The sequence below is a fragment of the Tursiops truncatus genome, chromosome 1 (genome assembly GCF_011762595.2).
Source record: "Tursiops truncatus isolate mTurTru1 chromosome 1, mTurTru1.mat.Y, whole genome shotgun sequence".
In the NCBI taxonomy this organism is placed as follows: Eukaryota; Metazoa; Chordata; class Mammalia; order Artiodactyla; family Delphinidae; genus Tursiops; species Tursiops truncatus.
Window position 1 is genome coordinate 60,933,765 of NC_047034.1, and position 26,854 is coordinate 60,960,618.

A 26,854-nucleotide genomic window follows, 5' to 3' on the forward strand; every position below is an offset into this window, starting at 1 on the left:
AACATTTTAGATATTCCTGTATCCACTTCTGGTTTAGCAATAATACTGTAAGTTGAGGCCCTCTGTGAACCCTCCTGTCCAACAAATTCCTCCCCTTCTCTGTCCTTAGAAGTAGAAACTGCCAAAATTGGGTATTTAGCATTCTCACATAGGTTTTTATGTACCCATAAACAATGGAAGGTATATTCCTATGTATACATGAAAAGGTGCTCAGATTCATTAGTGATCAACTAAACACAAATTATAATCCTAAGTAAATATCACTACACATCACCAGAATGACCAAAATGAAAGGGACTAGATTCATATCAAATGTCAATGAGGACATGGAGCAACTAGGGCTTTCACACGTCATTGATGGGGCTGTAAAACAGTACCATCACTTTGAAAAACCATGTGTCAGTATCTACTAAAGCTGGTCATATGCCTCTTGCATGACCCAGCAATTCCACTACAAATAAATGTATGCATAAAGGCACCTAAAGATGTGTACCAGAAAGTTCATAGCAGCATGATTCATATTAGTTAAATACTTGAAACAACCCAAATGGCCAGTAAGAGAATAAGAACATAAATTGTGATTTACTCTTAAAATACTAAAGCAATAAAAATAAAGAAATACATTGCTCTCAAATTATGTAAAACCAGTGATTAAAAATAAGATTTCTTGCCAGAAATCAGTGGAGTAACATCTTTAAAGTAGTAAAAGAAAAAAAAAAAAACCTGGCAAACTAAAATTCTATACCCACAGAAATATCTTTCTAAAACAAAAATAAACTAGACTTTTTCAGAAATAAGAAAGCTGAAAGATTATTCAGTAGCATAGAAGTCAGCAAAGGATGCCTCTTACCTAACTATGACCCATTATTTTTGTAAATAAGAGTTTGAATGAAACTCACCACATCCAATCATTTACATATTATCCAAGTCTGCTTTCCTGACACAATGGCATATTTGAGTAGTTGTGACAAAGATTATATGGCACACAAAGCCTAAAATATTTACTATTTGGTATTTTACAGGATAATTTTCCAAACCTCTACAATAACAGACAAGCACAATATAAATACATCTTCTAAAATCCTTCTTGTAAAAGGAAAATAATACCTGTCATAATCTGGATCTATGCAAAGGAATTTAAGATTAGAAATAATAAATATGTAAGTAAACATCATATAATTTTTACTTTGTTTTAAAATCTTTTTAAAGATAATTGACTATTAAAGGAAGAATATTAACAATGTATTAAGGAAATTATGAAACATATAAGAATAAAATGTAAGAAAAAAATACCCAAAATTCCAGGAGAAGAAAACTGAAAGCACAATATTATAAGATTCTTATACTATATTTGAAGTGGTACCATATTACTTGATGGTACACTGTGATAAAGTTCATGATGTATACTATAAACCCTAAAGCATACACTAAAACATCAACAAAAAAAAGTTATAGTTAATAAATCAACAAAGGAGGTAAAGTGGAATCACAAAAATACTCAGTTCTTCCAAAAAACAGAAGGGGAAAAAATTAATGGAACAGAGGGAAAACAAAGAGCAAGACACAAAATTTAAATTCAGATACCTACATATCAATAATCACATTACTTGTAAATGATATAAACAACCCAATTAAATAAAAGGCAGATGTTGCTAGATTGGATAAAAAAGCAAAACCCAACTATAAATTGCCTGTAAGAATCTAACTTTAAATATAAAGACACAGATACCTAGACTAAAAATAAAAGGACAGAAGAAAGAGATACCACAATAACTCTAATAATGAGAAAGCTAGATTTGCTATATAAATAGCAAATTTCAAAGCAAAGAGTATTAATGGGGATAAAGAGAGTCATTTTACAATGATAAATGGGTCAATCCAAGAACAGAAACATCAAAATCCTGAATGTTTATGTAGCTAAAAACAGATTTTTGAAATATATGAAGCAGTAATTGACAGAACTGAGTGGAGAAACAGACAGTCCAAAAATATTAGATTTCAACACACCTGTTTCAATAATTGATAGAACAATCAGAAAATCAGTAAGAATATAGAAGAATTGAACATGGTTATCAGCCATCTTGACATAACTGATATTTATGGAACACTCCACAAACAAAAGAATAAGCAGTTTTTAAAGTGCATAAGATAAATTTACCAATAGACTATATTCTGGAACACAAAACCAGTCTCATTAAAATTAAAAGGATTTAAGTCATACAAAGTACATATTCTGACTGAGATGGATTTAACTAGAAAATAATCATTGTAAATCAATCCATACAAAGACAGTTACACAAGTGATTAAAATAGCTTCAATTGCAATTAAGCCCAAGCTGGAAAACAACTCAAATATTCTAATATTTCCAAATATTTGGAAACTAAATGACATGTTTCTCAATAAATGATGAATCAAAGAAGAAATCACAATGGAAACTAGAAAATATATTTACTAATTTACTAATAGAAGAGAAATGGAAGTTCAGCATATCAAAATTAGTGAAATTTACCTAAAGGAATACTCAGTGGAAATTTTATTTTACTAACTGCCTGTATTAGAAAGGATAAAGGTCTCAAATCAGTAACTTCAGCCTCTACTTTAAGAAACTAGAAGAAAGAGAACAATGAAACTCACCATAGTAAACAGAAGAAAGGAAAAAATGGAGATCAAAAATAGAAAAAGAAAACAAGAAAATAGAGAAAACCATGGAAACCAAAGTTTGTTCTTAGAGATGATCATTAAAATTGATGAAATCTCTACTCAGACTGCTAAGAATAATAGAGAGAGAAAGAGAGAGAATACAAACGACCAATATCAAGAGTGACAGAAGTGACATCACTATAGATTCTACAGATATTAAAAGGATAGTAAGGAAGTACTGTGAACAACTTACACCAACAAATTCAGCAATATACATGAAACAGGTTCCTTGAAAAGGATAAAATACCAAAGCTCATTAAAGCAGAAAGATATAACCTGAATCACCAAATATTCATTTTAAGAAATAAATATGCAGTTATAAACATCCTACAAAGAAAACTCTAGGACCAGATGGCTTTATTGGTGAATGCTCCCAAACATATAAGAAACAAATATTACCATTTCTACACAAACTCTTTCAGAAAATTGAAGAGGACAAACTTTCCAAGTTATTGCAATAAGGCAGCATTATGCTAACAACAAACCCAAAGACAGTGCAAGAAAACAAAGCTAAAGATCATCTCTCATGAACACGTCTGCAAAAAAAAAGTCCTTAACAAAATGAATACAACAACACAGAAAGAGGATAATATATCAATATATGACCAGGTGAGGTTTATCTCTGGAATGTTAAGTTGGTCTTAATGTTTGAAAAATAAATGTAATTCACCCTGTTAAGAAACTAAAAGATCCAATTAAAGATGTTTAAGAAAAAAAAAAGAGTGGAATGCACATTGATCTCAAGTCCATGTGAAATGTTTTTCAAGATGGACTGTAGCTACACAGAGCAAAACAACTCTCAATAAATATTAAATGTTTAAAATCGTAAAAATATCTTTTCTACTATAAAAAAAGAAACTAAAAGAAAAGCAATACAATCCTTTCAAAAAATGAAAAAATACAGAGAAAACACGTGACAAAATCCAATATCCATTCCTGATAAGTGTAAGAATATGAACAGAATTAACTGAACCTGCTAAAAAGCATTATTGAAATATACCTTCTGCCATAGTTAATAGTGAAAGATCAAAGATCAAAACAAGGGAAGGATGTTTAGTCTTACCACTTTTATTCAGTATTGGACTGAAAGTTCTAGTAAGTGTGATAAGATAAGAAAAAGAAATAAAAGGAGTCCAGATGGGAAAAGAAGAAAAATTGTCTCTATATTCACAGATGACATAATCATCTAAGGAGAAAATTCTATGTAATCTTTTTGTAAAAAGTTACTAGAGCTAATAAGTGAGTGTAGCAAAACTGCAGAATACAAGATCAATATATAAAAATGAACTGCATGTGAAAATACTAGCAACAAAACCATCAGAAATTGAAATTTTAAAGATAATACCATTTACAATAATATTAAAAAATATGAAATATTTAAGGGTAAGTCTTAAGACACACAAACTGAAAATTATAAAACATTGCCAAGTAAAATTAAAGTCCTAGATAAGGGAGATATACTGCCATCATGGATTGGAAGATTTAATAATTGTTGTCAATTCTCCCTAAATTGATATATAGATTCAAATAAATCCCAGGAGAAATTTTGGTAAAAACTGACAATTTAATTATCAAATCCATGTGGAAATACAAAAGACCTAAAATACCTTAAACAATTTTGAAAAAGAAGAAGAAAGGACTTATACTACCCGGTTTTAAGAGTTAATATTAAGCTATAGTAATAAAGACAGTGTGGTACAAGCATAATCATAAATCACTGGAAGAGAAAAGGTACTGACCAGAAATAGGTGAAAATAGATGTGGTCAAATGACTTATGATCATGATGCAAAAAAAGTTCAGTGGAGAAAAACAATGTTGGAAAACCAGATAGCCATATGTAAAATAATGAACTTAAAGCAGTATCTCATACTTTATGAAAAAATTAACACAAAATGGATCATCGATCCAAATGCAAAACATAAAAGTATAAAACTTTTAGGAGTGGGCTTCCCTGGTGGCGCAGTGGTTGAGAGTCCACCTGCCGATGCAGGGGACACAGGTTCGTGCCCCGGTCCGGGAGGATCCCACATGCCGCAGAGCGGCTGGGCCCGTGAGCCATGGCCACTGGGCCTGCGTGTCCGGAGCCTGTGCTCCGCAACAGGAGAGGCCACAATAGTGCAAAGCCTGCGTACCACAAAAAAAATAAATAAATAAAATAAAACTTTTAGGAGAAAATCGTTGTGACATTTGGTTAAACAAAGATTTTTAGACACAACATTGGTTCCCCTCCCAAAATAATAAATTTGATAAAATGGGTTTCTTTAAAATTAAAGAACTTCTTTTTGAAAGATACTGTAAGGAAAATGAAAAGACTAGCCATCAACTCAGAGAAAAAAATTCAGTCACATACCTGAAAAATACACAGAACATACTTTTAAAAACCCTCAAAACTCAACAATAAAAAATGAAACAATGGGCAAAAGATTAAACAGACAATTCACCGAAGAAGGCACATGAAGAAACAGGAAAACATGGCTCAAACAAACGAACAAAGTAAATCTCCAGAAACTGACCCTAATAAAAGGGAGACATATGAATTACCTAAAAAAGAATTGAAAGTAATGGTCATAAAGAAATTCAGTGCGCTACAAGAGAATACAAATAGACAGCTAAACAAAATCAGGAAAACAATGCATAAACAAAACGAGAATATTACCAATGAGAAAGAAACCAGAAAAATAGCAAAACAAAAATTATCGAGCTGAAAAATATAGTAACTAAATTTAAAAATTCACTAGAGGACGATCAACAGCAGGCTGAATCAAGCAGAAAAAAGAATCAGCAAAGTCAAAGATAAGCCATTTGAAATTATCTAGTCAGAGGAACAAAGAAAAGGAATGAAGTGAAAAAGCCTAAGGGACTTATAGGATATCACCAAGATGACCAATATTCCCGTTATAGGAGTTCCAGATGGAGAAAGGGGAGTGGGTAGAGAGCTTATCTGAAAAAAATAATGGCCGAAAACTTCCCAAATCTGAGAAAGAAAATGAACATCCAGATTCAAGAGACTCAGAGGACTCCAACTAGGATGGGCCCAAAGAGGCTCAAATCAAGACATACTATAAACAGCTAGTCAAAAGTGACTTAATCTTGAAAGCAGCAAGAGAAATGTGAACCATTACATACAAAGAAGCTCCCATTTGATCAGTGGATTTCTCAGCAGAAACATTACCAGCCAGAGGGAAGTGGGATAATACATTCAAAGTACTGAAAGAAAAAACCTGCAAACCAAGAATACTATATATCCACCAGAACTGTCCTTTAAAACTGAAGGAGAAATAAAGACGTTCCCAGATAAAGAAAAACTAAGAAAGGTTATCACCACAAAGACCTGCATTACAAGAACTGCTAAAGGAAGTCCTTCAAGTTGAAATCAAAGAAGCTAGACAGCAACACACAGCATATAAAAATATAAAGATTTTGTGGTAAAGGTAAATATACAAATACAGAAATCTGTAATACTGTAATGGTGGTACATAAATCACTTTTGAGTATAGAATTTAAGAAATAAAAGCATTAAAAATTATTATAACACTATGTTAGTGAATATAAAATATAAAAAGACATAGTTTATGACACTGAACAAAGTGGGGCAAGGATGTAAAGGAATAGTATTTTTGTATGTAATTTAAGTTGTTATCAGTTCAAGATAGATTGTTATAACTATGTTTTATGTAATCCTCATGGTAAACACAATGAAAAAAACCTATAAAAGATGCCAAAAGAAAACAAGAAAGGAATTAAAGCATGTCATTACTAAAGAAAAAAGAAAATCAATAAAACACAGTGGAAAGCAGAAAGAGAGGAAAAGAGTGACCAAATATTTGCAGGACACACAGAAAAAAATTTTTAATGGCAATAGTGAGTAGTTCCCTATAAGTAACTACTTTAAATGTAAATGGTACAGTACTAAGTGGGAAGTTTATAGTAATAAATATCTACATTAAAAAAGAAGAAAGATCTCAAATCAACAACCTAACTTTACACCTCAAAGAACTAAAAAAAGAACAACAAACTAAAGCTAAAGTTAATAGATGAAGGAAATAATAAAGATTAAGCAGATATAAAGGATATGAAGAATAGAAAAAAGTATAAATGAAATTAAGTTCTTCTCAAAAGAGTATCAAAATCAACAAACCCTCACCTAGACTAACAAGAAAAAAAAACGAAATGACTCAGCAAAAATCAGAAATGAAAGAGGAGACATTACAACTTATACCACAGAAATAAAAAGGATTCTAAGAGACTACTATGAATACAACAACAGATGGAATGACCTAGAAGAAATGAATAAATTTTTAGAAATATACAACTTACCAAGACTAAATAATAGATTAGACAGATAGATAGATACAGATAAACTGAACAAAGCTACACTACAGTAAGGAGACTGAATCAGTAACCAAAAACATCCAAAGAAAGGAAAGCCCAGAACCAGATGGCTTGACAACACCACTTACATTAAAAAATTTACATCAAGGGCTTCCCTGGTGGCGCAGTGGTTGAGAGTCCGCCTGCTGATGCAGGGGACACGGGTTCGTGCCCCGGTCCGGGAAGATCCCACATGCCGCGGAGCGGCTGGGCCCGTGAGCCATGGCCGCTGAGCCTGCGCGTCCGGAGCCTGTGCTCCGCAACGGAAGAGGCCAGCAGTGAGAGGCCCACATACCGCAAAAAAATAATAAAAAAATAAATAAACAAAAGAAAGTAAGACTACAAACCTGTATTCCTGATGAATACTGATATAAAAATCCTCAGCAAAATGCTAAAAAGAAAAAAAAAACCCAAAACAATAACACACTAATAGTCTAAGTCAGATTTACTTCTGAAATGCAAGGATGGTTCAACATACACAAATCAATCAAAGTAATTCATCTCATTATCAAAATGAAGGACAAAAACCATATGATCATCTCAACTAATATAGAGAAAGCATTTGACAAAATACAACACACTTTCATGATAAAAAACACTCAACAAACTAGGAATGGAAGGAAATTACCTCAACATAATAAAGACCATATATGAGAACCTCATAGCTAATATATTCAATGGTGAAAAACCAAAAGCTTTCCCTCTAAGATCAAGAACAAGGCAAAGATACCCACTCTCGTCACTTCTATTCAATATAGTATTAGAAGTTCAAGCTACAGCATTAAGGCAAGTAAAAAGAAATAAAAGACATCAAAATTGGAAAGGAAGAAGTAAAATTATCTCTATTTGCAGATAACCTGATCTTATACATAGAAAACTCTAAAGTTTCTGCAACAAAACTATTAGAATAAATGAATACAGCAAAGTTGCAGTTATAAAATCAACACTTAAAAATCAGCTGTATTTACATACAGTAACAATGAACAACCTGAAAATGAAATTAAGAAAACAACCCATTTACAACAGTATCAAAAAAATAAAATACTTGGGAATAAACTTATTCAAGGAGGTGAAAGATCTGTACACTGAAAACTACAAAACAATGCTGAAAGAAATTATAGAAGACACAAATAAATGGAAAGATGTTCTGTGTTCATGGACTGGAAGACTAAATATTGTTAAAATGTCCATATTACACAATGTGACCTATATTTAATGCAATTTCTATCAAAATTCCAAGGACATTTTTACAGAATCAAAAAAAAAAAACCCTAAAATTCATATGGAATCTCAAAGGACACAAAACAGCCACAACAATCTTCAGAAAGCAAAACAAAGCTGGAGGCCTCACACTTGCTGATTTCAAAGCGTATTACAAAGTTACTACATTTAAAACATTATGACAGACCTACAGACCAATGGAACAGAGTAGAGAACCCAGGAATAAATAAACCCTCACATATGTGGTCACATGATCTTTGAGAAAGGTGCCAAGGCTACACAATAGGGAAAGAATAGTCCCTTCAACAAATGGTATTGAGAAAACTGGATATTCACATGTCCAGTTTTGAAGGAAGTAAGGAAGGAAGAAGGAAGTTGGACCCTTATTTACACCACATACAAAAATTTACATGTATTAAAGACATTTTAATGTAATACTTAAAACTATAAAACTCCTAGAAAAAAACCCTGGGGAAACACTTCATGACTTTAGATTTGGCAATGATTTCTTGGATATGACACCAAAAGCTCAGGCAACAAAAGTGAAAATAGACAATATCAAACTTAAAAACTTCTACACAGCAAAGGAAACAATCATCAGAGTGAAAAGAGAATCAACAGAATGGGAGAAAATGCACACTGCATCTTATAAGGGATTAATAGCCAAAATATATAAAGAGGGACTTCCCTGGTGGTCCAGTGGTTAAGAATCTGTCTTGCAATGCAGGGGACGCAGGTTCAATCTCTGGTCAGGGAACTAAGGTCCCACCTGCCATGGGGCAACTAAGCCCACACATCGAAACTACTAAGCCCACACACTCTGGAGCCCGCGTGCCACGGCTAAAGAGCCCACGCACTGCAACTACACAGCCCACATGCCACAACTACAGACCCCATGCACTCTGGAGCCCGCACACCACAACTAGAGAGCCCGTGTGCTGCAACTAATGAACCTGTGCTCTCTGGAGCCCACACACCACAATCAGAGAAAAGCCCGTGCACCACAATGAAGAACCTTCATGCCCCACAAAAGATCCCGCATGCTGCAACTAAGATCAGACCCAGACGCAGGTACATAAATAACATATATATATGTGTGTGTATATATATGTGTGTGTATATATATATGTGTGTGTATATACATATATATAGAACCTCTTCAATTCAACAATAAAGCAATCCAATTAAAAAATGGGCAAAGTACTTGAATAGACATTTTTCCAAAGATATACAAATGACCAACATACACAAAAAGAGCTAACTCAACATCACTAATTAAGGAAGCAAATAAAAACCTCATTTAGCTATCTCCTCACACGTTAGAATGGCCACTATTTTTTAAAAAAAAGAAAATAACAAGTGTTGACAAGGATGTGGAGAAATTGCAACCTCTGTGCACTTTTATTGGGAATGGAAAATGGTACAGCTGCTATGGAGAAAAGTATGGAAATTCCTCAGAAAACTAAAAATAGAATAATCATATGATCCAGCAATCCCACTTCTGTGTATATATATCTAAAAGAATTGAAAACAGAACCTTGAAGAGATATTTGTACACTCCTGTGTTCATTACAGCATTATTCACAACAGCTAAGAGGTGGAAGCATCCCAAATGATCATTGATGGGTAAACAAGTAAAGAAAATATGGTATATATATACAATGGAATACTATTAAGCCTTAACAAAGAAGGAAATCCTGTCATATGCTACAATACAGATGAAACTTGAGGACACTGTGCTAACTAAAATAAGCCAGTCACAAAATGACAATTTCTGCATGATTCTACTTCTGTGAGGTATTTAAACTTATCAAACTCTTAGAAACAGAAAGTAGAACGGTAGTTGTCAGATGCTGGGATAAGGGGGAAGAGGAGAACTGTTAAATGGACGCACAGTTTTAGTTTTGAACAAAAAACTATATTCCAATCACAGTGTATAGATATTCAGCAAAAAAAAACCTTTGGCAAAAGGTTATATACTGTTAAAACGTCCTTATATAGGCTGCCTCTTTTGTTTATGTGCTGTTTGCAATTCTGATTTAATTTTCTAAGAAGTAAATTATGTTTATACAAAAAAGATCCATAGGGGAGAAAAAAATAAACTCCTACTTCATATTAGCAGAAAAATCAAATCCAGGTGAATTATAAGATTTAAATGGAGGGCTTCCCTGGTGGCACAGTGGTTGAGAGTCCGCCTGCCGATGCAGGGGACACGGGTTCGTGCCCCGGTCTGGGAAGGTCCCACATACCGCGGAGTGGCTGGGCCCGTGAGCCATGGCCGCTGAGCCTGCGCGTCCGGAGCCTGTGCTCCGCAACGGGAGAGGCCACAACAGTGAGAGGCCAAGTACCGCAAAAAAAAAAAAAAAAAAGATTTAAATGGAAAAGACAAAACAATAAACTTTCTAAAAGAGAAAACAGAAGAATGCCTCCATAACCTTCATATAAGATTTTTTTGACATCTTTATTTAATAGAGTATAATTGCTTTACAATAGTGTGTTAGTTTCTGCTTTAAAACAAAGTGAATCAGTTATACATATACATATGTCCCCATATCTCTTCCCTCTTGCATCTCCCTCCCTCCCACCCTCCCTATCCCACTCCTCTAGGTGGTCACAAAGCACCGAGCTGATCTCCCTGTGCTATGCGGCTGAAGAAAAGTTTTTTTCAGCAGGATGCAGAAAGCGCTAACAATAAAGGAAAAGACCAATGCATTAGACAACACTGAGAACTTCTACTCATCACAAGACACCATCAGGAGGGTGAAAATACAACCACAGAGTGGAAGAGATAGCTTCATATGCAGAAGATATAAGAAATTTCTATAAATCAACAATAATAATGAAATAAAATGGACAACCCAATAGAAAGATTAGGAAAGAAATCTGAATAGGCACTTGACAAGACAGTACATCCAAATAACCAATAAACATATGAAGAGATGCTCAACCTCAGAAGTATCAACAGAAAAAGGCATTTTAAACCACAAGAACCTGTCAAAATTAGAAATCAACAATACCAATTGTTGGTAAAGATGAGGAGCAATAGGAATTCTTATATGCCATTGGTGGGAATGAAAGCTGTTACACTTTGGAAAACTATTTGGCATTATCTCTAAAATAAACAAATACGTACCCTGTGACCGAACAAGTTTACCTCTAAACATAAATATACTGAAAGTCATGTAAAGGAATGTTCTCCAAACTGGAAATCAAATTTAAAATTTTCATCAACAGCAGAACAGATCAATCAGCTGTGGTTTATTCACACGATGGAATACTAAAAAGCAATGAAAATGAACATATTATACTTGTACCCAACATGGATAAATTTCACAAATGTAAGATAAGATTTTGTTCAGCAAAAGACATCAAATTCAAAAACAAAAAGAAACAGAAGACCATTTAATATGACTTCATTTATATAATGTTCAAAAACAGAAAAACTAAGGTGGTTAGAAAAATGAGGTGTTGGAAGTCAGGATAAAGGGGCTTCTGGGAAACTTCATGCCTTATATTTCTTTTTCTTTTTTAAAATATTTATTTATTTATTTATTGGTTGCACAGGATCTTAGTTGCAGTAGGCAGGCTCCCTGGTTGCGGTTCCAGGGCTCCTTAGTTGCAGCAGGTAACCTCTTTAGTTGCGGCATGTGGGCTCCTTAGTTGTGGCATGTGAACGCTTAGTTGCAGCATGCATGTGAGATCTAGTACCCTGACCAGGGACTGAACCCAGGCCCCCTGCATTGGGAGCACGGAGTTATCCACTACGCCACCAGGGAAGTCCCAATGCCTTATATTTCTTGATCTTTGTGGTTGTTACATGTACAGATTCACTTTGTGATATTTTACTGAGCTATATGCTTAGTGTTTATGTACTTTACCTACATGTTTTATACATCAATGGAAAAAAACAATTTTAATGGTAGATAGAATAAGAAGGTCTTAACATGTATCTCATCAGAATTCCAGAATAAAGGAATACAGAGAGGAGGCTAGGAGATCTGCCTCAGATACCTGACACAAAACAAATATTAAAATATTTGCTTCCTAAGAAACGGGCTTTCAGATAGAGTTCCTCAGACAACACTAAGGCAAGGGAAAGAACCTCAATCTAGCTGAATTAAAAGGTAAAGAAAGTACAACTTCAGGTGGAGGAACCAAGATGGTGGAGTAGAAGGACATGCTCTCACTCCCTCTGGCAAGAACACCAGAATCACAACTAGCTGCTGGACAATCATCAACAGGAAGACACTGGAACACACCAAAAAAGATACCCACCAACACACCAAAGAAGAAGAAGGCACAATGAGACAGTAGGAGGGGTGCAATCAGAGTAAAATCAAATCATCGACAGGAAGACACTGGAACACACCAAAGAAGATACCCACCAATACACCAAAAAAGAAGAAGGCACAATGAGACAGTAGGAGGGGTGCAATCAGAGTAAAATCAAATCCCATAACTGGTGGGTGGGTGATTCATACACTGGAGAACACTTATACCACAGAAGTCCACCCACTGGCGTGAAGGTTCTGAGCCCCACGTCAGACTTCCCAACCTGTGGGTCCAGCAATCGGAGGAGGAATTCCTAGAGAATCAGCCTTTGAAGCCTAGTGGGAATTGACTGCAGGACTTCAACAGGACTGGGGGAAACAGAGACCCCAAACTTGGAGGGCACACACAAAGTAGTGTGCATATCGGGACCCAGGGGAAGGAGCAGTGACCCCAGGGGAGACTGAACCAGACCTACCTGCTAGTGTTGGAGGGTCTCCTGCAGAGGCAGCGGGTGGCTGTGGCTACCATGGGGACAAGGACACTTGTCTAGCAGCAGGAGTTCTGGGAAGTACTTCTTGGCGTGAGCCTTCCCAGAGTCTGTCATTAGCCCCACCAAGGAGCCAGGGTAGGCTCCAGTGTTGGGTTGCCTCAGGCCAAACAACCAACAGGGAGGGAACCCAGCCCCACCCATCAGCAGTCAAGTGGATTAAAGATTTACTGAGCTCTGCCCACCAGAGCAACAGTCAGCTCTACCCACCACCAGTCCCTCCCATCAGGAAACTTACACAAGGCTCTTAGATAGCCTCATCCACCAGAGGGCAGACAGCAGAAGCAAGAAGAACTACAACACTGCAGCCTGTGGAACAAAAACCACATTCACAGAAAGATAGACAAGATGAAAAGGCAGAGGGCTATGTACCAGATGAAAGAACAAGATAAAACCCCAGAAAAACAACTAAATGAAGTGGAGATAGGCAACCTTCCAGAAAAACGATTCAGAATAATGACAGTGAAGATGATCCAGGACCTCGCAAAAAGAATGGAGGCAAAGATCCGGAATATGCAAGAAATGTTTAACAAAGACCTAGAAGAATTAAAGAACAAACAGATAAACACTACAATAACTGAAATGAAAACTACACTAGAAGGAATCAATAGCAGAATAACTGAGGCAGAAGAATGGATGAGTGACCTGGAAGACAGAAAGGTGGAATACACTGCTGTGGAACAGAATAAAGAAAAAAGAATGAAAAGAAATGAAGGCAGCCTAAGAGACCTCTGGGACAACATTAAATGCAACAACATTCGCATTATATGGGTCCCAGAAGGAAAAGAGACAAAGAAAGGACCCGAGAAAATATTTGAAGAGATTATAGTCGAAAACCTCCCTAACATGGGAAAGGAAATAGCCACCTAAGTCCAGGAAGCACAGCAAGTCCCAAACAGGGTAAACCCAAGGAGGAACACATCGAGACACATAGTAATAAAATTGGCAAAAATTAAAGATAAATTACTGAAATCAGCAAGGGAAAAACAACAAATAATATACAAGGGAACTCCCGTAAGGTTAATAGCTGATTTCTCAGTAGAAATGCCACAAGACAGAAGGGAGTGGCATGACATACTTAAAGTGATGAAAGGGAAAAACCTACAACCAAGATTACTCTACCCAGCAAGGATCTCATTCAGATTCGATGGAGAAATCAAAAGCTTTACAGACAAGCAAAAGCTAAGAGAATTTAGCACCACCAAACCAGCTCTACAACAAATGCTAAAGGAACTTCTCTAAGTGGGAAACACAAGAGAAGAAAAGGGCCTACAAAAACAAACCCAAAACAATTAAGAAAATGGACAAAGGAACATACATATCAATAATTACCTTAAATGTGAATGGATTAAATGCTCCAATCAAAAGACACATGCTTGTTGAATGGATACAAAAACAAGACCCATATATATGCTGTCTACAAGAGACCCACTTCAGACCTAGGGACACATACAGACTAAAAGTGAGGGGATGGAAAAAGATATTCCATGCCAAATGAAATCAAAAGAAAGCTGGAGTAGCGATACTCATATCAGATAAAATAGACTTTAAAATAAAGAATGTTACAAGAGACAAGGAAGGACACTACATAATGATCAAGGGATCAATCCAAGAAGAAGATATAACAATTATAAATATATATGCACCCAACATAGGAGAACCACAATACATAAGGCAACTGCTAACAGCCATAAAAGAGGAAATCGACAGTAACACAGTAATACTGGGGGACTTTAACACCTCACTCACACCAATGGACAGATCATCCAAAATGAACATAAATAATGAAACAGACGCTTTAAATGACACAATAGACCAGATACATTTAATTGATATTTATAGGACATTCCGTCCATAAAAAGCAGATTACACTTTCTTCTCCAGCACGCACAGAACATTCTCCAGGATAGATCACATCTTGGGTCACAAATCATGCCGCAGTAAATTTAAGGAAATTGAAAACATATCAAGCATCTTTTCTGACCACAACGCTATGAGATTAGAAATGAAATACAGGGAAAAAACGTAAAAAACACAAACACATGGAGGCTAAACAATAGGCTACTAAAAAACCAAGAGATCACTGAAGAAATCAAAGAGGAAATCAAAAAATACCTAGAGACAAATGACAATGAAAACAATGATCCAAAACCTATGAGATGCAGCAAAAGCAGTTCTAAGAGGGAAGTTTATAGCTATACAAGCCTACCTCAAGAAACAAGAAAAATCTCAAGTAAACAATCTAACCTTATACCTAAAGGAACTAGAAGAGAAAGAAGAACTAACAAAACCCAAAATTAGCAGAAGGAAAGAAATCATCAAGATCAGAGCAGAAATAAATGAAATAAAAACAAAGAAAACAATAGCAAAGATCAATAAAACTAAAAGCTGGTTCTTTAAGAAGATAAACAAAATTGATAAAGCATTAGCCAAACTCATCAAGAAAAAGAGGGAGAGAACTCAAATCAATAAAATTAGAAATGAAAAAGAAGAAGTTACAACAGACACCGAAGAAATACAAAGCATCCTAAGAGACTACTACAACAACTCTATGCCAATAAAATGGACAATGTGGAAGAAATAGAAAAATTCGTAGAAAGGTATAACCTTCCAAGACTGAACCAGGAAAAAACAGAAAACATGAACAGAACAACCACAAGGAATGAAATTGAAAGTGTGATTAAAAATCTTCCAACAAACAAAAGTCCAGGACCAGATGGCTTCACAGGTGAATTCTATCAAACATTTAGAGAAGAGCTAACACCCATCCTTCTCAAACTCTTCCCAAAAATTGCAGAAGAAGGAACACTCCCAAACTCATTCTATGAGGCCACCATCACCCTGATACCAAAACCAGACAAAGATACCACAAAAAAAGAAAATTACAGACCAATATCACTGACGAAGAGAGATGCAAAAATCCTCAACAAAATACTAGCAAACAGAATCCAGCAACACATAAAAGGATCATACACTATGATCAAGTGGGATTTATCCCAGGGATGCGAGGATTCTTCAATATACGCAAATCAATCAATGTGATACACCATATTAACAAACTGAAGAATAAAAACCATATGATCATCTCAATAGATGTAGAAAAAGCTTTTGACAAAATTCAACATCCATTTATGATAAAAACTCTCCAGAAAGTGGGCAGAGAGGGAACCTACCTCAACATACTAAAGGCCATATACAACAAATCCACAGCAAACATCATTCTCAATGGTGAAAAACTGAAAGCATTTCCTCTAAGATCAGGAATGAGACAAGGATGTCCACTCTCACCACTACTATTCAACATAGTTTTGGAAGTCCTAGTCATGGCAATCAGAGAAGAAAAAGAAATAAAAGGAATACAAATTGGAAAAGAAAAAGTCAAACTGTCACTGTTTGCAGATGACATGATACTATACATAAAGAATCCTAAAGATGCCACCAGAAAACTACTAGAGCTAATCAATGAATTTGGTAAAGTTGCAGGATACAAAACTAATGCACAGAAATCTCTTGTATTCCTATACACTAATGATGAAAAATCTGAAAGAGAAATTATGGAAACACTCCCATTTACCATTGCAACAAAAAGAATAAAATACCTAGGAATAAACCTACCTAGGTAGACAAAAGACCTGTATGCAGAAAACTATAAGACACTGATGAAAGAAATCAAAGATACCAACAGATGGAGAGATATACCATGTTCTTAGATTGGAAGCATCAATATTGTGAAAATGACTATATTACCCAAAGCAATCTACAGATTGAATGCAATCCCTATCAAATTACCAATGGCATTTTTTTACAGAACTAGAACAAATCATCTTAAAATTTGTATGGAGACACAAAAGACCCTGAATAGCCAAAGCAGTCTTGAGGGAAAAAATGGAGCTGGAGGAATCAGACTCCCTGACTTCAGACTATACTACAAAGCTACAGTCATCAACACAATATGGTACTGGCACAAAAAACAGAAACATAGATCAATGGAACAAGATAGAAAGCCCAGAGATAAACCCACACATGTATGGTCAACTAATCTATGACAAAGGAGGCAAGGATATATAATGGAGAAAAGACAGTCTCTTCAATAAGTGGTGCTGGGAAAACTGGACAGCTACATGTAAAAGAATGAAATTAGAACACTCCCTAACACCATACACAAAAATAAACTCAAAATGGATTTGAGACCTAAATGTAAGACCGGACACTATAAAACTTAGAGGAAAACATAGGAAGAACACTCTTTGTCATAAATCACAGCAAGATATTTTTTGATCTACCTCCTAGATTAATGGAAATAAAAACAAAAATAAAGAAATGGGACCTAATGAAACTTCAAAGCTTTTGCACAGCAAAGGAAACCATAAACAAGACGAAAAGACAACCCTCAGAATGGGAGAAAATATTTGCAAACGAAACAGCAGACAAAGGATTAACCTCCAAAATATATAAACAGCTCATGCAGCTCAATATTAAAGAAACAAACAACCCAATGCAAAAATGCGCAAAAGACCTAAATAGACATTTCTCAAAGAAGACATACAGATGGCCAAGAAGCACATGGACAGCTGCTCAACATCACTAATTATTTGAGAAATGTAAATCAAAACTACAATGAGGTATCACCTCACACCAGTTAGAATGGGCATCATCAGAAAATCTACAAACAACTAATGCTGGAGAGGGTGTGGAGAAAAGGGAATCCTCTTGCACTGCTGGTGGGAATGTAAATTGATACAGCCACTATGGAGAACAGTATGGAGGTTCCTTAAAAAACTAAAAATAGAATTACCATACATATGTCCCAGCAATCCCACTACTGGGCATATACCCAGAGAAAACCATAATTCAAAAAGAGACATGCACCCCAATGTTCACTGCAGCACTATTTACAACAGTCAGGTAATGGAAGCAACCTAAATGCCCATCAACAGACAAACGGATAAAGAAGATGTGGTACATATATACAATGGAATATTACTCAGCCATAAAATGGAACGAAATTGAGTCATTTGTTGAGACGTGGATGGATCTAGAGACTGTCATACAGAGTGAAGTAAGTCAGAATGAGAAAAACAAATATTGTTTATTAACGCATGTATGCAGAACCTAGAAAAATGGTACAGATGACCCGGTTTGCAGGGCAGAAGTTGAGACACAGATGTAGAGAACAAATGTATGGACACCAAGGGGGGAAAACCGCTGTGGGGTGGGGATGGTGGTGTGCTGAATTGGGCGATTGGGATTGACATGTATACCGTGATGTGTATAAAACTGATGACTAATAAGAACCTGCAGTATAAAAAAACAAACAAACAAACAAAAAACAACTAATACTAAACTTTCTTTGGGTTATTTGTATGGAAATATGTTAATATAAATGTTTCAGACATTACAAGAAATTTCTAAAAATCTTATATGTTCTGGTATAATTGTATAAGTCATAATTCTAGTTATTACTTTAAAATGTATGTCTCAGAAATAACTAAATTTCCTTGTCAATTGCATTATTATGAACTTTCATCAAATCTTTAACCATGGTCATTTTTTAAGTCTTTTGTCATTTACAGACAGTTCTGGGTGTACTCTGATGCTTTTGCAAAAATGTTCCTATAAAAGGCTTTCATCTTCAAGGAATTCATGGAAAAGACTCTGACAAGTACAGGTTTCTGGTAACTGACTATACTGCTGAACTGAATGAATAAGCATTTTCAGAACTCTAATGGAAAACTGATGAATTCATACAAGTGCTAACAAAACATCAAGATAAAAAAAAATAATTACATGGGACTGAGTGAACTGATGAGGATGATTATAATTTTTGTGACTTTCTGTTTGAATAAAAAAAAAAATCCCACAAGGACTCAGAGGCAAAAAATATACAAATCAATTCTCACTGCAAAGTAAAGGAGCTGTTACAGTGGAGGATTACTGGACTGAATGTCAATCTTACGACATAGTATGAGTGTGTTTCGTGTTTGGTAATTGCAATCGTTGCTTTTGTTGTGGTCATGTATTTACAATGCTTGGTGTCAGTTTATTTATCTCTTGTAAAAATAAAATACAGTGTGTGTGTGTGTGTGTGTGTGTGTGAAAAAATTAATTAATCAATTAATTAATCAATTAATTAAAAAAATAAAAGGTAAAGGACAAAAAAAATACAGAGAATGGTAGCGAATAATCAAAGACTTACTAACTACAAATTTCCCTCATTTTTCAAGATTCCAGTTTCTAAGATCAAGAACATAAATTCCAAGTATGAAAAATAAAAAGCAAATCCATACCTTGATACACTGTTGTGACATTAATTAAGAAGAAATAAAAACAGTGAAGAAAAACAGAATTACCTGTAGTCAAGGAAGAGAGATAAGTTAACTACAAAGGAACCACAATTAGACTGACTTCTCAATTTTAAAAGTAAGGGCAGAATACAGTGGAATATCACCTGAAACAAAATAACTGTCAAACTATAAGTGTGTACCTAGTAAAACTACCTTTGAAGAACTGACATGAAAAAGATATTTTCTGGAAAAGGATGAAAAGGGAAGAAGTGAATGAAAGAAAGGAAAGGAAAATAGGAAACTAAAACTCTTTTAGATCAACAAACTCTCACCTAGACGAACTGGTAAAGACTGTACTTTACCAGGTACAAAATGACCCCACATAGAAAATCCGTAACAGAAGAGCCAAAGGTATTGGTAAATATGTCGGTAAATCTAAACAAACACTAACTAATAAAACAATGATAATATTTTAATTCATGAGGGGAAAAACAGAATATAACTATATTCTGAACAACAGAAAACTTATATCTATATAAAATTAGACAACGGATGAAGAGATTATAATGTGCTAAGGTGTACATTCAGGAGAAGGGCAAAGTTATTTATTGACTTTATACTTTGTTAATTACTCTTGTAAAACATGAATGTCCATCTTCCTTGCAAATAGCGGAAACAAAATGGGCCAAATGCAAAACCTTCAAGCAATTCAAAATGAAGGCAAAAAGAGGAGGGGGAAATTAATAGGGGAAAATTTTTTCAAATAGAAAACTTATAATAAGATATAAAAATAGATCCAAATATATCAGCACTCACAATAAACATAAATTGACTGAAATCTCCAGTTAAAAGCCAAATTTGTGAGAAACGGATAAGAAAAAAAAATCCAGCTATAGAATACTATTTTTATAAGTACACATCATAAAATAAGGGTACAGAAGAACTGAAATTCAAGTAATGGAAAAAGATATACCAGGTTAAAAGAATATAGGAAAACAATGAATCATCTGATACAAAGAAATGAAATGACAAAATTATAAAGGAGCATTCTGAAGAGTAGGCAATTTTTCTGAACCAAAGCAGTATAACTGAGTCTCAGATTCATTTCACCTCATTTAATTCAGTTTAGGGCTTCAGTTTATTAATATCCTTTAGGAATCGGATTCTTTTGTCTACTGTACTAGCGTCCCTTCTGACCTGAACGTTTGATAAGCATGCCGGTAGTGACTTTATGCAAAACAGTGAGAAAGTGGTTACGAAGTTAAAGCCTAGTATAGAGCCCTATAGCACAATAAAGAAGCATCTATAAAGGCTGATATCTGTTTGCTTAGAGTATAGTTGCTCAAGGAATTACAAACCCCATTACTATTACTCACATCTTATTCTTTAACTTTATTCACAAGCCTATCAAGATACATTTTCTCAAATACTGAAATCTAGATATTGTCAATAATATCTTTACCTATTTATGCATGAATGTGTACATACACACAAATCTTCACATATGTACATACACATATCTATCTACACATACATACACACCTATACAAAACAAACACAAATATGTCATATAGATAAATCACAGTAATACTGTACCTCATAGGTAGTTCCATAATGGCACGTAAATTGGCATTGTCTGTTGGTTTCTGCATCTTGCTCAACATTGGTATAAAATATTACTCCATCTCCAGAGCAGGATACAATCTGCTTATCATTTGTGCATGGTAAGAACTTTGCACTAAATATATTTGCTCGGTGCCCTGAACGAATTGTTGTCAAAACCTAAAACACAGAGAGGAAGTAGTTCTTAGTAATTTATTAGTTCCTAAAAAGAAACATTCAAATTCAATATAATCACAGCCAGGAATAAATTCTCATTAACATTCTCATCTCAAATGAAAAAATATCATTTGATTCCAAACTATTGTAATTAGAAAAAAAAGATATCAGAATCTCACATATTTTCTTTATTTTTCTCTGAGATGTGAAGAAGATTAAGTATCAACAGGAATAGTGCTGAAACTGAGTCCCCCTAAAACTGAGTTCCTCTGCAGAGTTTATGATTAACCTGTCTATCCAAATTTTATTCCCTGTCTCGTCCAACATCTGTTCCTCTCATGACTGAGGAGAATCAAAGAAAACGGGGGACTGAAACCAAGCAGGACCCTGTGGGGCCATCCCAGGCATAAAAGCCTTTCAATGTCCCCTGTTTCTTGTTTGTAGGAAGAAGGCTTTTAGCTTCCTACGCCTTCCCTGAGTTCCAAAGGGCAGATTAAACAGTTACGAATTAGGGGACTGAGAAAATGCAGAAACTGCAAAGGGAACCGGTCCTGGTTCTCTGCAGGAAGGAGAAGGGATTGTGCATAACAATTTGATACATATCTTTGAGTTCTTCTATAGGAACTAAGCCCCTCCCACCCAGGTGGAGGATGGTAACTTCAGGCTGGGCACAAGCATGTGGACCCCAGACTGACTGGAGATTCTTAGAACACCACCCTGTTACCTCACCACCAGCCAACCAGAGGAGGGTTACACACCCAGCAGCCCTCCCCCAGATTTCTGCCTATAAAAATTTCTTCCCTGAAACCCATGGGGAGTTTGGGTCTTTTGAGCAGGAGTCACCTGTTCTCCTTGCATGGCCCTTGCAATAAACCTTTCTCTGCTCCAAACTCTGACATTTAGGTTTGTTTGGCCTCATTGTGCATCAGGCACACAAACTTGGCTTCAACAACAGTGTCTTGAAAATTAAATATACATATTTCCACCTACTTGGTGTATCTGACTCATTCATAAACCCTCAGTAAATATAAAAAGACTATCTTGATTGACTTTTGAAACTGTTTACTAGATGATTATTAAGTTATTCCCTTTCAGGATGAAGAAATAAAAGTAAACTGAATTTAAATGAATCATAAAGTAATGAAATTGTACAGATGAGGATACAGCAGAACTTCCTACATCTAACTCCTTAATAATTTAAAAGACCAGAATTCCTGTTACAGAAATACAGTTTAAAATAAATATTTTAATATTTGTAACATACACTGCAGGTAAAAGACGAAATCCCCCAACAGTGTTTAAAAATTGAGAGGGGGGGAAAAAAAACCCAACAAAACCTGATTTTTTTAAAAATGGGCAAAAGATCTGAAGAGATAGTCCAAAGATATACAAATGGCCCTTAAAAATGTGAAAAAGCATCTAAGTTTATTCATAAAGGAAATGTAAATTGAAACTACATTGAGATTACTAATTCCCACTTTTCAGACTGGGAAAAATTCAAAAGCTTGACAACATACTGTATAAGTGAGTATGCGGGGCGGTGGGGGCGGAGCGGGGGGCGGCGTGGAACACCAGGCTCTTTAAACAATTCTGGTGGGACTGCTAAATGGTACAAGACCAATGGGGAGGAATTTAGCAGCACCTCACAAAACCATATATGCGTTAACCCTTTGATCAGACAAGTCTATTTCTAAGAATTTATGCTGAAGATACACCTCCAATAATACTAAAAAAAAAAGTACCAAGTTACTTACTGAGTTATTTATAATAGCAAAACACAGGAGACTGGCTGAATAAATTATGGTACATCCCCACAATGTATTATATACAATGGGAATTTAATGCAATGGGAATATCTGGTGTGCTTTTTTAAAAAAAATGTGCTCAAAATAAGGGAATATGTCAAAACACAGACACAAAGTTGCTTTAGTTCACTTTAAATGTCTTACTGAACAAAACTAACACAACACTGTAAAGCAACTATACTCCAATAAAATGTTTTAAATAAATAAATAAAAGAACAACAAAAAATGTCTTACTGAACAAACTGGGGCAATTCAAGCATCAATAAAAATATCAGTGATAGATTATAATTTATTGAATAAAAATAAAAATCTATAATCCCACAGTAATTTTTTCACAAAGGTGGCAAAGACAAAGGAAATGCTCTTATTCACAGAATAATGTCAATTAATAAATGTAGAATGACAGAATTAAAAATCACTATTTATAACCACATTATAACAACTGATTAAGGCAAGAATCAATGAATACTGAAACCACTGTGTGAAAGATTGCTATGAAAGAGAATATTCACACAGTCCCAACACACTACTCCCCCGTAGCTTATAATCACAAAGGGTAAATGTACCTACACAATGGAAAGATCAAACTTAACATCACCAATTAGGGGACAAATTAATATCAGGTACTACAACATCACCCATGGAGAATTCCTAGCAAAAATGTTTAATGTTAATCTACTCATGAAGAAACAATCAGACAAATCCAAATGGAGGGACATTCTATAAAATAACTTGACTGATATGTCAATATAACAATAAAACAACATATCAATGTCATGAAAGACCAAAAAGTTGAATGAACTGTTCTAAAGGAGACAAAGGAAATATGACAAATAAATGAAATATGTGGTGCTGGATTGGGGGTTGGATTGAAGGAGGCATGGCAGTGACAAAATTACTGAAATGGGAAAATTTGAACATGGACTATACATGTATATATGTGCACGTATTATGTGTGTATATATGTAATATACCATGGACGAAGAATGTCACCTGCCATATCAGTAAACAAAGGATGTTGCATCCAACCGTCACTGCAGGCCCCACCCCCCCCCATGGTGCACCCTGAGGGGAACTCAGAACAGCGATAAGCAGGCTGCCAGCCATCAAGCCATCAGTCTCTGCAGCCACCCCCAATGGTGCACCCTGAGGGGATTCAAGATAGAGAAAAAGAGGATACAGACCATAGATAGTTAAGGTACATAGCAAAGGAACAATTTCAATAAGCCCAGATTCTTGCATCTTCCCAAACAAAGAGCTAAATTCTTGAACTTGAGATGTCTGGGGTTTTTTAATTAGCAGTAATCTTTTGATGTTCTGACTACCTAGGGTTTTTTTGCAAAAACTCATATATCCTAGCTACTCCTTTACCTCTCCAGAACAGTCCCTCAGAGCTATCTGAGAGGCTGTCTCCCTGGCTTAAGTCCTCAGTATATCCACCAAATAAAACATATTTCTCAACTTTTAGGTTGTGCATTTTTTTCAGTTGACAGTACAAAACTGTATATATTATACAAATATGATAACAGCATATGGTCAATTCTCATTACTACTGGTAGTTGTGCTCTGTAAAGTCACCACAAACACTGAAAAAGCAAGTGCTGAATCACTGCTCCTACGGAAATACAGGGTTAGGTTCCTGTGAGGCTCTGGTCACAATATTTTCATCAACTAATCAATAAGTAACTTTGTTTCATGTGTTTCTGTTTAAAGACACTTTATTTGATATATATTGTTGATTCATTAACATTGAACTTATGGCCAACAGCACTGTAACTCATGCCTAAATGAAGCTTGTCTAACATATTTTCTCCATAAAGCACATCCCAGGTTTCCTGTACTTAGGAATACCAGATAGTACTTCAGCACGATACCTGAGGACCACTTCAACATTGAAATCACTAACAAAAAGCACAAAAACACAAAACCTATGACACTAAATGTATCACAAAAAGGATACAATACAGTATGCTTACAGTATTTGATTTGAAACAAGAAGTCTGAGTGTCACTTTGTTTGATCTCACCTGGGAATGTGAGTGTTGATGTATGTGCTGGGCAACTCAAATTTTTTGCCACTCTGTACATGTATATGGCCATAAATGACGAGGAAAACACTGGAAGTACTGATTTGGGGGTTAAAAATAAACTTAATGAGTAGGTGAATTTGCAAATATGGAATCTGTAAGTAATGAGGATCAACTCTATATTCAATATTACATATCTTGACCATGGTAACTGCATTATAGCTATATAGGATAATGTTATTGTTCTTAGTAGACAGATGTCAAAGTATTCATGAATGAAGTGCATAATGCTTCCAACTTACTCTAAAATACTTTTTTAAACAATCTATTTGTGGATGTTCATTGTACTATTCTTTCAACTTTTTCATCAGTTTTAAAATCTTAAAATAAATTTAGGAAAAGATATTTCAACTTTATTTTTGGTTTGGTTTTAAGTGAGTATTTACTGTATAACACTGACAAATTCATAACTGAAGTACGACACCAAATCAGAACACAGATCTGGTATAAGTATTAGCAGCTACTTACCTTGACCGCCTTAAGTATTTAAGTCACCTCATTTTATCTAAGACCTAGGGTCATGAACAAAATAAGGATTTGCTGAGTACCATACAGTACTGTACTGTAAGTCTTATTAATACACATTTAATTAAGGTCAAATTAAAAAAAAGGGGAGAGAATTTGCACCTACATCAACCAAAGCCAATGGAGAATAAAAACTGTTAAATGTTTTAAAATTTTTCATTCCTCTCTCCAAGTATAAGACACTGAGACCTGGTCAATTAAGGTACAAGAAATAACACAGAGAATAATTAATGTAAAGCCTTTAAACAAGATAGAATCATAGCCTTTAATGCTGTCAAATATCTCAGCATGGTTTACCAAGTATCTAAGTATATATGTCACTACATACAATGTAAGTAGTTTCTTAGTCTCATAGGCCTTTGACTTTGCTTTAGTCACATTCAGCAGACATTATTCTTAACAATTTGATTTATCTCCATTCAACAGGTTTATGTATAGCTCCAGAAACAAAAGGAGAAACCTCATTCAATACATTAACATGTGTACTGGCATATCACATATCACTCAAAAATTGAAAGAAATTTCTTTATTAAAGTAATCAGAGTAACCATTAAAGTAATTAGTAAAAAACTGAAGTCTTTTCCCTCTGAACAAATCTCTTGATTTCAGATGTCCCTCTCCAAACTTACTCCTTTTTCTCTAGTATTCCCCATCTTAATAACATCAATATCCACCCACACAGTTGATCAAGTCAAAAACTAAGGAAGCATCCTTCATTTCTCTTTCCCTCATCCACTATATAAAATCCATCAGCAAATCCATGTCCAAGATACATTTCAAATTACTTCTCACCACCTTTAATGCCATTATCTCTGCCTCAACCATCATCTGTTCTCAACTACAATCTCAGAGATTTTCATCTCAGTCTCTGGATTACATCAATGGCCTCCTATCTCCTAGCTTCTGATCTTACTCAAACGCTACTCTCCAAAAAGCAACCACAGCTAACTTTTAAAAAGACAAATCATATCATTTCCATGTTTAAAATACTCTAGTGATCAGCTATTTCAATTACACTAAAAAGTAAACTCCTTAATCTAGCCTATCAAACCTACTACCTGACCCCTGCATAATCATGTTAACTTCATTTTGTACTGCTTCTTTCCCTAATTTATTAATAGATAATTGTTGGAAGAACTATAGTACTCATCTATATACAGTTAGTAATTTCACCAAAGGTCGGAATTTGTTTTTAATTGTTGAAATGGAATCAATACAGCCAATACAGATACGCACGCTACTGGAGATAAATAGCAGTAAAG

At 35.0% G+C, this 26,854-nt stretch overlaps 1 protein-coding gene across 7 annotated transcripts in view; it reads right to left on the minus strand.

Annotated features, from left to right (window-relative positions):
- DCAF6 (DDB1 and CUL4 associated factor 6) overlaps positions 1–26,854 on the minus strand; it is a 172,487-nt gene that overhangs the window by 95,922 nt on the left and 49,711 nt on the right. For 6 of the 7 annotated variants that reach the window (XM_019952348.2, XM_019952349.3, XM_019952347.3 and 3 more), the window contains one exon: positions 20,994–21,179. In XM_019952348.2, coding sequence (XP_019807907.1) covers positions 20,994–21,179 — 186 coding nt within the window. Of the gene's footprint in view, positions 1–11,427; positions 11,562–20,993; positions 21,180–26,854 lie in introns of those variants that run through there. The other variant, XM_019952352.3, reaches the window with a different exon arrangement.